General features: G+C 31.3%; 1 protein-coding gene across 2 annotated transcripts in view; it reads left to right on the plus strand.

The window, feature by feature from the left end:
• The window catches only part of MS3_00004507 (uncharacterized protein), an 87,818-nt gene that overhangs the window by 73,879 nt on the left and 726 nt on the right, over nucleotides 1–13,213 (plus strand). Inside the window, exons 20-28 of one of the 2 annotated variants that reach the window (XM_035734119.2) lie at nucleotides 627–771; nucleotides 2,109–2,431; nucleotides 4,624–5,014; nucleotides 7,171–7,316; nucleotides 8,572–8,638; nucleotides 9,272–9,372; nucleotides 11,113–11,262; nucleotides 11,904–11,982; nucleotides 12,476–12,696. In XM_035734119.2, the coding sequence (XP_035589166.2) occupies nucleotides 627–771; nucleotides 2,109–2,431; nucleotides 4,624–5,014; nucleotides 7,171–7,316; nucleotides 8,572–8,638; nucleotides 9,272–9,372; nucleotides 11,113–11,262; nucleotides 11,904–11,982; nucleotides 12,476–12,696 (1,623 nt within the window). Of the gene's footprint in view, nucleotides 1–626; nucleotides 772–2,108; nucleotides 3,320–4,623; nucleotides 5,015–7,170; nucleotides 7,317–8,571; nucleotides 8,639–9,271; nucleotides 9,373–11,112; nucleotides 11,263–11,903; nucleotides 11,983–12,475; nucleotides 12,697–13,213 lie in introns of those variants that run through there. The other variant, XM_051212429.1, reaches the window with a different exon arrangement.

A 13,213-nucleotide genomic window follows, 5' to 3' on the forward strand; every position in this document is an offset into this window, starting at 1 on the left:
TAGCATCCGAGTGAAATAAACACAGATGTAATTCATAGATTTTATAAGGATTGGGTTTTAGCTAGTATTGAAATCTATGAGGTAGGTCTCGTCGTTTTCGGACTCATCAACTGAATGTTCTTGGATTCCAGCGTTAGAGTTTTTGCACTAAGACTCACACCAACTATATTAAAAATATTGAGTGAATCCACTCAGAATACAAATACACCATCAGAGATTGATCAATTTCAGTTCAGAATATCAGCAATAGGAAATTGTACCTCATGCAAAGTATGTGTTAGATCGTTTGCGAAGTAAAAAAGAAAAGCTAATTTCAAAATATTTGAGAATATCTCGCTTCTATAGGAAGTTAGCAACTTCGCCAATAACTCAATGGTAACTTAGCTTTCTGTCTATGATACCCATGTTGAAATCATGTAGAGAACATCAAGTCCTACAAGATTGAGGAATACACCTTATTGACGAGTACCAAGTATCAAGAAACATAGGTCCAAATCTAGCATTATGAACTTCGATGTTGAGTTTGATAAATTGGTGAGGAATAGACCATGTGACATCACTTTCTGTTCAGTAATATATAAGTGTAAATATTTATTCGCTTAAATACTTTTATTTCTTTTGTTTAGTACACTGTTTCAAATGGTTATCCAAACACAACTGATCTGTCTTCATGTACAGATAAGGTGAAAGTTACAAGTTCATCTCAAAATGTTTCACATATTGGTGTCCCGCATACATCGTCATCAAAATTAATTACAAATGAAAAAGAAGGTAATATAAATATTTCATTTATCATTAGTAAAAGTGAATATGTTAGAATATATCTAACCAATGACCATCGTTTGTATATCTATAGTTTATACAGTCATTTTGCAGTCAACAAAATACATTCTAATGTTACAAGGATTTAGGCTTATCGATATTGATTCAAGCACTTGACATTTAAAATAATACTATTAGCTATTTAGTATAATATCTACTTTCAATATTTGATATACGAGCTCATAAATAATTTTTCAAGTGATCCTTTTCCCTTAGTTATATGTGTTTTTTTTTAAAATTAATATTTGTTATATTCATTCTATATGATTTATGTATTGTTACTCTGCCAACACTTTACCATTGAAATGTAATTTAAATTGGTCAATTCAGTATGTAAACAACGCTGCCCTAGAGAGATGCACTAACTTGTTTACAAATTCTTATATCGATTTTCTGCTATCCATTTATAATTTTGGATAGAGAGTAAATCATTGTGTGTTTTTATAACAAACTATATATGTCATTTAATTATCATTAAATCTATTAAAAATTTAATGTTAAAGATACCAAGATAATGGTTTGATTTTTCGACAGATTATTTTAAGACGATGTTATGAAGAGATTGAAATTCTCAACTTTCAACCAATAGGTTCATCTCATCAACTTCGGTTTTTGTGGTAGTTGTGTGGTACAATTAGTCGCCATTCAACTAAAGTATAACTCGAAGTCGAGTACATATCAACCTGTGCTTAATAAATGAGCTATGTTATAACTCCAAATGACTATGATGTTCCGTAAACTTTTTTGTTGAATAATAATAATAAATTAATTGTCATGCAAAATAACGTGAAAGGTACCAACATTTTTAGTTTATAAACCAGTGAATATCTTTGTAGCTGTTGGCGTTTGATAATTCTATGCCTTACAACAATTCCCATAAAGCCTTGATCACGTTCATCTATTTCTTTTTGGCTATCATTGTTATTAGATTTTAGTGAATTAGACTTTGAAATTACCAGCTGTCACTCATTTTGGAATTTCTATATGTGAATTAGTTATTAAAGATACAAATAACTTAACGATGAGCAATATGCAATAGAAAATGAATTTCCTTCACGATAAAGGTCCACTTTTGTGCTACAATAAGCTAGTCACCGAGTTATAACTCATCGAATATTATTATCTAAAACTATTAAACATCAGTTCACCGCTTCCTAGTTTATCTGCTATATTGAGATTGTAATCGTGTAGCCTATTTATGAGATCAGTGTCCCACATAAGTACAGAATTTTGTGAATGGATTGTTGTTAATCGCTATTCATTTATACTTCACTTCCATTCTTCAGGATGTACAAAAATACAAGAAACTCGATCACCGTCACCACCACCACATTCTACAGATGCTACTTCTGCTGTTCTAGGCGGTCCGTATAACAAGCCATCATATCAACCAACTGATATATGTACAAATATACCGACCAACCAACATTCATTAGGACAATCCAACTTAGCTCAGAAAACGAGTCCACAAATCTCTCCTCAGTCTGTAGTGATTACAGACTCAAATCAAGCACTTCCTAGTTCAGTTTGGTCAGTTCAAACAAACAATAATCTTGGTTCTCGAGTTTCAGAGCCAAGTCCACGTGGAGGTCAAAAATCGAAAACCCAGGTGATTAAACTTGACCTCTTTTTCTTACTTGAATGCATTAGAGTTGATATATTAAAAAAAAACTTTTTCTACTTACCTTGTTATCGTTTGTCCTTTTATGACCTTCAGTTATTATTCGTTCTTTATTTATTGTATCAATAGACTATAAACTTATTTAAGGCTAAATATTTTAGAGCTCTAAGGAGATTTTTAATTTGTACTAAGTTGTTAACTAATTTTAGTGTTATATATCTCGAACTTTGTTAAACAGTTGCTGACACGTCTGACCATTTTATCAAAAACCAATGTCAATAAATAAAGTGTATTAACACATACAAAATGGGACTTATAAAGTTAGCCATTTATACATAGTGAATACAGCTGTCTGTTTCTTTTCATTAGCCCAGATTGTCTAGATACATTACTTAATTATTGTATTTCAGGACGATTTTCGTCACAAATATACATAGGTTAGTTAGTCACAAAGATTTAGTAGTTGCCATAATTGTATTTTGTCATATATACTCATCTTCAAATTTCAACTGATCAGTGTTTGAATTGCAAAATCTAGTAATTTAGTGGATGGTATAGTATCTTTCAAGATGTTTATTCTGACACATGCATATATTTATTTGTTGATCTGTAGAAAACACGACTCATTATTATCAATTCACGTGCAGTGATTTATCATGGTAGCTGCTTTCAAAAAAAGACATTCGAAATTCACGTAGACTGATTCCTTAAAAAAAAATTGAACAGTGTTACTATCATCAACTAGTACGTATTATAGAATTCATTGCTAGTAATAATATTTTTAAAAATACCAATATAACTAAATAACTAAAGATATCACATGCTCTCGTGCTGACGACTTGAACCGAACGAATAATGAGTTGTACATCATATGGATTATATATATATATATATATATATATATATATATATATATATATATATATATATATATATATATATATATATATATATATATATAATCTCCTTGATACAGTTTACACATACGTATTCCCATCTACTGGTTGAGTTTATAGTCATTTGAACAACATAAGTGTTATATCCAAACGAAGATTAAGTGAATGGTAGCTGCTAGAACTTATTATAAACCATTAATACATATATTTCTATTGAGTAATTATTAAGTAACTAGATTACGATATGTAATCGTATTCCTTTTTTTCTTATGCTTTCATTTGACCTAGTGACTACTGTTATACGACTTATCATTCATAATTTATTCCCAATCTATTAGTTACAGTCTCCTATACTCACAGCCACTTTTGTCTTGATATTGCATAATTATCGTTTTTCATTTTATGATGCGGTGCTGTCCGGTTTCCTTGCATATAAACCAAGTGTGTCTGAAATATACGATTAATAAAGAATAGGCTGGCATTTGTATTCTGGACTGAACGAGCTGGGCTAGGTAAGAAGTTACTGTACAGAGAACCAATAAGGACTCAAGACCGCTAGTTCTGGTTAACGAATTATTAGTTTGGCACAGGGACAAGGTCACAGAAATCAGTTTTTCATTGGTGGTTTTGTATTTGATAGGCCATAAGACATAACAAAACGGTTAATTTAATCGAAAGACAAATTATGAGCCAGTCTCAGTTCAACTACTTTGACTATACAAAACACTAAAACTGAGGTTCTGAAATAAATTCACTGTTCTTACACACTTCATGTTTTGTAAGATAACTGTACATATATATGTAATTGATTTCTACGATTATGGAATGATTATATTTGATTAAACGGCATTTTGCTGAAGTATATACCTGTATTAAGGGATGATAGCTTGAAATGTAGTTTGAGAACATTTCAATTTTTATCTCGATGACTTGACAACTTATAGGATATTCCAATTCCCATGTTTAATAATACGTACAACAATAACTCAATAGTTTAAGTGTTTGTCTTTCATACGTTTGTTAATTTGTTTTACCTCATCAATGTTATTGTCTATGTTTCTCACGTAGTTCATATAACTCATTGTGTATGATTTCTCACCTTGTTTCTTCTTGATTGAATTTTACATATGGATCATTTATAATTTGTGTATTATTGTCATTGTGTTGAATCAATCTTTTCAATAACTCTTGTTAATCAATACGATTACCTTTTTTCTTCTTTAAGAAAAGAAAATCCTTTCTCTCTTTGATTTGTCTTTCTTTTCTTCTCTTCTGGATTTCCAGTTAGATATACAACTTTCACAGTCAAGTTCTAATCCTTCATCATCTAGCAACAGTGGTGGTTTAATCAAATCAATCGCTTTGCCTAATTCATTATGTGGTAATTTATTGAATTTTAATTTACCATCAATTAGTACGATAACAAGTACAGTTATTACAACTGGTTCATATTTATTACCTACAAGTATTAGCGGTGGTGCTGGTTGTATATCAACTGCTTCAAATAATATTTCAACAACAAATTCTAGTTTAAACAACAATGATACACCGGAAATACAAGTTTATAAAAAACGTTTTAATTCGGAAATTTTGTGTGCATCTATGTGGGGTGTAAATTTACTGATTGGTCTTGAAACGGGTCTTTCTTTATTAGATCGTAGTGGTGAAGGTCGTGGTAAGTCATTTAATCTATAGCAAATTCTGTAATATAGAAAGATTACTAAATATTATTTTTATTTTGGGACTTCATCACTCTCGTTGGAATGTGATCTTCATTGTTCTAAATGTTTTATAATAAAGTTGAGTTGCTTTGATTTTAATTACAGTTGCTTCGGTCTGGGCATCCGGGCAGTATCACAACCCAAAACACAAATCAAGTGACTTGTGTAGTGCATATGTATTTGGTGCCCCCTTGTACCAATATTTATATGTTAAAATAAATAACAGTTGAGACAAATTTCAAAATCTATGATTATTACCAAGATATATATATATATCTTATTGCATATTTACATGCATTATTATGTTACACAATCATGAAATTTTACATCAATAGAAATGTGTTAACTATAAACTGAAATTGTCCGAAACTACTTGACGAGTACTGCTGAGCAGACTCACACTAGGACGAAATAGATGCCTAATTTGTCCTGGTTTCCAATAGTTATCTGAATAAAACCAGTTGATGATGTAAACGATAAACGTCTTTAGGTGTGTTTTATTCAGTTTAAACTCAAATTTTGTGTTCTCTAACTTCATCTCCCTGAAGTTTTATTCCAGTGAAGATCAGTTAGATTAGCATGAGATGTGTTATTTGTGTATAACAAAGCAGGTTTGTTTCTGATTTCAAAATGAATTCGTCGCTTGATCATTTTATATGCAATAAAGTAGAACGTAATGGCTCATTTCTTTTTTTAGGAGTAATTTTTCATCTGGTTATAAAGTATGCAAAAATAGTAAAGACGTGTTTTATTTATAAATAAAGTGCAATCTGTGAGTGCAGACTCTAGACATTTCGTGAGTATATTGATAAAATCCTCAATATTTATTGGATTTTGGGAGAAAGATATGTTATTTTCGAGGATCTAATATAAATCTCTTCATTTTGTTAATCTTTTGTCGTTGCTGTGCGTTGACCTATTGTTTGCTGGGATACGCTTATTGCATAAATCGTTGGAATGGAATAATATTCACTGAATTTTGAGTGTTCATTTGAAAATTTGATTGATTTTTTAAAGTAAAAACTTACAAAATATGCAACTTTGTACGTTTTCCTTTATTTAAACTTATATGACGTAACTAAGAAATGTAGTTGAGTGGATTTTTTCTTCAATCAATGACGAATTATATGCTTTGATTGTGCATTCTTATGTGAAAATATCATTACTCATAGAACCGCAGCTTAATTATAGTACGTATCACTGAAAATAGGTATTTCATTATTCATGCTACTTATCAGCTTTGACGCTGTTTAATCTTTTCTACTAGATCTGATACTGTCAGTCTTTCTATTACTGTAACATTTATCTTGATAATTGTTCGTGATTGTGCTGATATGATACTGTTATGTTCGTTAAAGCTTGAATACTACTACTGATTCGTCTTACTCGAACGGAACGAAGGGTCAGTGATTCAGAGACTCGATAGCTATTCTGGTTCGTTGTCCCCGACTCAGCTAACGCGATCAAGAAGTCTTGGTAAGGCGTAGAAAATGTATTCTACAGGCAAACAGCAGATTACAGGTCAAGTCAAGCACACAAATCAAGCGTATTTATACAAATATTTACAATCGATATTGTCATGGAAAATTTTTAAACATTAATCAACAAGTTCATCAATTGACCGCTATTTAAACATTTAATCGATAAGTTAATCGATAAGATAAAATTTTAAAAAAATGAGTTTTGGGGATCTATCGTCCCCAACAGATACGTTGACTTGATCTGATCCAGATTCTTTGTTGGTTATTACTGACTAACTGTCTGATTAACTTTGAAGTAGTTTATACATCTATGTACTCATTTTGTTTAATACACAATCTATAATATTTTTAAATGTAGATAGAAATATGCTCTACATCATTGTGTTCCAGGTTTTATGTTTGTTTTTCATTTATTATAAAGAAGTTCATTTGTTCTTTTTACCTCTGCTCCATTAATGACCAGTGAAAGAAAATTGACTTTCGAATTGTGTTTAATGTATACCGTTAAACTTGTGATTCTAGAACAGTATTTTTTTTCAGTTAGTAAGACCACATTTAAAATTCGATGTTCTTTTTTCATCCATCTGTTATGTTTTCATTTTACTTTTTTCCCGATCAAAATTTTGTAGTTTATTCTTTAATTACAAGACGAAGATTTTCAAGGATGGCTGTTTTAGAAGGTCAGAATATTTTAGTTACTATATCTGGACGTAAAAATCGTGTACGCGTCTACTATTTATCTTGGCTTCGTAGTAAAATTATGAAAACGGAAGGAGTAAGTAAATTATAGTGTTCTTTGAATGTTTAGTATACAATAATATGAATCTGTCATTTTGTTCTGCTGACTAGCATAAAAGAGCAGCTTGAGAAAATTTCCAAAGGGAGATCAGACTAAGTCATTGATTATTCGTCTGAACCATATTGGGAGTTACAAACTTTCCTGGTTAGTGTCTGTTAGACGATACATACTTGGAGATTTTAGATAATAACTTAAAGTCAGTCATAATGGTATAGACAGATCGACTTTTTATTATTCTCTAAGTCTTAGGTCTTAGTATTCAACTATTTTTATTTCGTAACATTTCTTCTTGAAGTATATCCTTTTGAAGGACTTTTCAATCATACACATTATTAGAAATCAAATCAAAAAATTTCCAATTCCTTGGTTATCTACACTAAAACATATTACACAACTTTTAGATGGTGGTTGGAGGTAGTCAACAGGAAACCCTGGACCCGGGTTTCGTGCTACTTGGCACTCGTCAGCAAGGTATACCTGTAATCTTGAGGGAACTGATGCTCCCTGGCGGATTCGATCTCGTGTCACCCAGCTTCACAGTCAGAGACGTTACCACTGAGCTATCCGAGCCGTGACTAACCTCCTGTAGGACTGAGATGTAATCACAATTGATTGATCACTGGGTGGTGATCAATGTCATGCTTGTCTAGTCCTTATTAGTGCAGATCGAATCCGCCAGGGAGCATCAGTTCCCTCAAGATTACAGGTACACCTTGCTGACGAGTGCCAAGTAGCACGAAATCCGGGTCCAGGGTTTCCTGTTGACTACCTCCAACCACCATCTAAAATCTCAATACATAGTGCCCGCAGTGTCGAGTCACCTAGACTGGTGGCCACATTGCAACATGATCGATAGCATTCGATCTGCACTAATAAGGACTAGACAAGCATGACATTGATCACCACCCAGTGATCAATCAATTGTGATATTACACAACTATTAAGTTACCAGTTGATTGAAACTGGAAATGGAACTTACTATAATGAAAATAATCATCTTCAGACTCTGAAGTTATTGAATTCTTCTCCGAAATGAATGGTGTGTGACGCACCTTAACCACTTTTCCGATTAAAAGTAAAATTATTTTTAGACTATTATCGGTTTTTCTTTCAATACTGAACTGTAACGAAACGTGTCAGCTGAACTTCAGGTTAACTTATGAATTTTTAAACATTACTCAACATTTGCATAAGTAGATCGATTACTAACGTTTCATTTTCTTTTAACTAGTGTGACAAGAAGAATGGTTGGGTTAATGTCGGTGAAAATTTACAAGGTGCTGTACATTTTAAAATTGGTAAGTCCGATTCTCAATGTTTCATGTATATATACGATTGTATCCTATGCGTTACTGTTTAGTGAATGTTACACTCCCTTATTTTTCCTATTGAAATATAATTTATACTGATCATCTCAGTATATATATATATCGTACGGTCCCAGATGTCTTAGGTCCCTTAATAGTGCTTATATCGATCTTGTGTTATCCATATATAATTTTGTGTTTTTAGAGAATTTTTTTCGAAAATTTAGCCACTTTCCAAATATATCCTAAAATTTGAGACGTTACTGACCTATTGGTTCTATAAACATAGTCGCTCCGAATATTCTGTATGTTGGATGATTTTCACCTTTATGATATTATATGCACTGTTTAGCTGAATAATAGAACTTTATTTGTCATGCAAGATGATATAAGACGTGATGTGAATGTTTTGGAAATGATCGATCTATGTTGTTACCACACGCGGAGTCCAAGATATGCTAATACACAAGACTTACTATACAACAGTATGGATGCTTCTGATGATGTTAGTTTTTGCTTAACTTTTTCGGAAAAATAAAACACAACAATTTTTTTAACCAGTAACAGTTTAATTTGTTTTCTTCTTTTTCACTCCTTTCGATTTTTTAAAATTTCTTTTCACAGTAAAATATGAAAAAATTAAATTCCTTGTCATCGCATTGAGAGATTCTGTAGAGATTTATGCTTGGGCACCTCGTCCATATCATAAATTTATGGCTTTCAAAGTAAGTTTTCATTATAACCAAATCCTATTAGTATTTCTAATTTAACTGGACATTATTTTGAGAATTAAACAATATGACGAGTAAATCATAACATTGAATGAATTTTGTGATCAAACAGTGAAACGCAAATGTTTTATTTAAATGAGGTGGGCAGTTAATAGAGTTTTGTGTGTGAAAAATATTAGAGGAATTCTAAAAATAGTCGCTTCATTGGTTTTTATTTTGGACCCTAATGCGAGAGAGTCACAGGAAAATGGTTGTTACTGTAGGTAATTTGGCCTATAATAAATTGAAATAGAAATACATTTATCCATTTATTTATTTTATCTAAATAGTTGAACAATTTCTATTCAACATACACTTAACCTTCAGCCTTCTTGTTTTGGTGTTTTTTCCAAATATTCTCAACTCTTTTAATCCCTCTTTCAGTTTTCTCTGTTTTTTTTTTTGAAGTGTGATGTTTTTGTGCATAGCACTTTGTATTTGGTATTTGAGTTGGTCGGCCAATAATATATTTCGCTCATCAAATAAGCTTTTAAATTACGCACAAGTTTTCTTATTAGCTGGGATCGCATATTACTCATTCTGGACCCCGGTTATGTATATGCAGTAGTAATGTTATAATTAGATATCCTGGATTTTAGAGTATTTAGTGCTGGAGTATTCTGGACTAAGAGAAGCTGATTAGTACTCAGGGCTCTCTAGTTCCCAGCAAAATTTTTTCGTATATTCATCAGTGATGTAAAACTGTAGTAGAGTGAATTTGAATTATTAAATTCTGCAATCTACACAAACCTTCCTTTACTAATAATAATCATATGCTCACCGGTGGCTAGGTTCCAGATGCAATTCTCGCAGTTTTAGTGGGAAGCCATAACTAGTGGAGTTCAACATTGTCCTGTATGATATAGTTGTCCACTACAGGCAATCGGAGATGGTCACTCAGTATCGCTAATCTATTTTAGTCAAACATGTACATCATCGGATGTCGGCTTAATGATCTAAAGGTTGAACGCTCGCAAACGAAACCGAAGGCCATGGGTTCGGTTCCAGGTGGGGTTGTAAATGAGCACTGTTAATGAATTCCATACCAAACTGACAAAGCTATCAAGTCGTTCCTGGTTTTCAGTAGTTGTTTAGCTAGACTCAGGTCGATTCAAACTATAAAAATTCTGCTATGTCCGCAAACCTAGCTATACTAATTAAAACACTGTAATGACTTAATCTTACGTGATATTTCATCCTCCCTAGTGAATACTTTCAGTAGACTTTTTAATAGATAAATGGATACTATTATAGCCTTTTATGATAAGGTTGTGATAGAAAAGGAAACTAATTCGATAAATGTGAGATAACAATCGTGAATGTTCATTTTATATAATTGATCAACTGAACTATTTGACCATTATAATAAACATGCTTCAATGTCATTCCACTAATTTACCCCAATCGCTGTCTTGATTTCTTGTCAATCACATTCACAGAAATTGTATATTATTATTATTATTATTATTACTATTATTATTATTATTGTTATTATTATTATTATTATTATTATTATTATTATTATTATCATTATTATTATTATTATTGTTATTATTGTTATTATTATTATTATTATTATTATTATTATTATTATTATTATTATTATTATTAGTTAAATATGAATGTGTTATATATTTTATAGGACTATCTGTCGTATTTTTATTTCCCTTGTATTTCTTCTTCATTTTTCACCAGAGATTCTCTGAACTCAAACATCGGCCATTATTGGTAGATTTAACCGTTGAAGAGAACACCCGTTTAAAAGTTGTATATGGTTCATCTGATGGTTTTCATGCTATTGACTTGGATTCAAATATAGTATTCGACTTATATATGCCTTCTTTGGTAGGATATCGTTTTGTAAACTTGTTTACTATACAATAATTAGATATATGTGTGCATGAGTCATCTGGCATTTACCATAAATTTGTGCTTCTGATAAAGATGCAAACATTTTTCAAATCTATGCTAGATTTCTTACATAAATAAAAGTAATAATGAGGGAGTCTAAGTTTTATTTTCGCGAATAGTGATTTTTTTATGTGGACACTGGGGATTGGTGTATTTCATTAAAAAGTTATTATTATAAAAAAGTAATATCTTGCCTATCCGAACTATGTAAGAAAAAATAGCAGCTTATATCTATGTAGTGTGACATCATACATTAACTAAAATGACCGCAACATCATGTGGTATTTGGAAGCTAACCCAGCAGGACAACAGCGGATTATCATAGCATTCATACCTGTTTAATTATCATACAAAAATTTATCGTGAGAAAAGAGACTTAACAAGACAGTTATTTGATGAAAACTTATTCATTAATCTAATTTCTAAAGAAATCGACCACGTAATCGAATTTGATTACGTTCAAAATTGCAAATCTCTTATCTTGTTGAATGTTTTTGTAAGATAGTGACTGTTTCCCCCCCCTAAAGTATTAATTTTAGTTTCTTTTTTTCGCTTTTTCCTTGTTTTATATTTAGATTAATTCACATATTACTCCTCATTGTATAGTAGTACTTCCTAATACAGGTGGTATGCAGTTACTTTTATGCTACGACAGTAAGTTTTATTTATACTCATGTATTACTATCGATTTATTAGTTCACATTTCATTGTCCCACAATAGTAAATTTTTAGTGTTTATAGATTAAATGAAAGCAAACTGTCTGGGACTTGTCAGCCATATTCATTTGTATTCCATGAAATATCGGCGTTTTCGCTAAGACTATTTACATAGAACACTGTAAGCCATCAAATTGGTTTGTAACTTCCCAGTACTGCGACTATTTTTCCTTCTGAATTCCTTACAGTGACATTTCACTGAAAACAGTTTAACCTTGGAATTGATGTATTTTATCTGCCAACATTGGAACTTTTCATATTTTTCAGTGGTTCTTCGCTCTATCTATCAAGAATAAAGACCATCGTCAGAACAATAATAGTTACATTAAGTAAAAACTTGTATTTAATCCATTTTCTTATGATCAGCACCTTTCACAGAGTAACATGGACTTACTGTAAAACCGCTTTCTTGCATCGATTTTCTTTTTAGCTGAAGGTGTTTATGTAGATACTAATGGAAAACTAACAAAAAATATCGTTATCCAATGGGGTGAAGTTCCAACTTGTGTAGCCTATATATCTACCGGTCAATTACTTGGTTGGGGTTTAAAAGCTATTGAAGTTAGATCAGCTGAAACTGGACACTTAGATGGAGTATTCATGCATAAACGTGAACAGAAATTCAAATTTCTTTGTGAACGTAATGATAAGGTTAGTTGTTTTATTGATTCACTTGGAAAGAGCGTATGATTTCATATTGAATTAGATATTCAAGCAAGATAATATCATATGGGTCTGTTGTACAATTCAAGAATTCTGCTTAGATCATTCCATGTATATTAGATATGATCATTAAATTGAAGAATATTTTTAATAAATCCAAAGACTTTTTTCTACAAATATGCCCTAAAATGTGTAGTCATTATTTTACACTAAAAGTGTTACAGATGATAGTCTTCTAAATTTATTTTTCTATCTAAAAGTCCGAATTGTTTAAAATTAACTGTACCATTCTTTCGGAACAAGTTATCGTCTTGGATGTATCCGCATCAAACTAATTCTTCTAGAATGGTTTAACTGAAATCTTGGGACGCTTTCTGAACTTTACAATTATAATGATGAACTAAAACTAGTAAAAGAAATGAAACTCTTTTGCTTATTAATTTGTTCAGAATGCATACTTAGCTTTACGATGGCACAATTGATTGACGAAGTAGTGAAATGACCA

Source organism: Schistosoma haematobium, chromosome 1 (assembly GCF_000699445.3).
Source record: "Schistosoma haematobium chromosome 1, whole genome shotgun sequence".
NCBI lineage: Eukaryota > Metazoa > Platyhelminthes > Trematoda > Strigeidida > Schistosomatidae > Schistosoma > Schistosoma haematobium.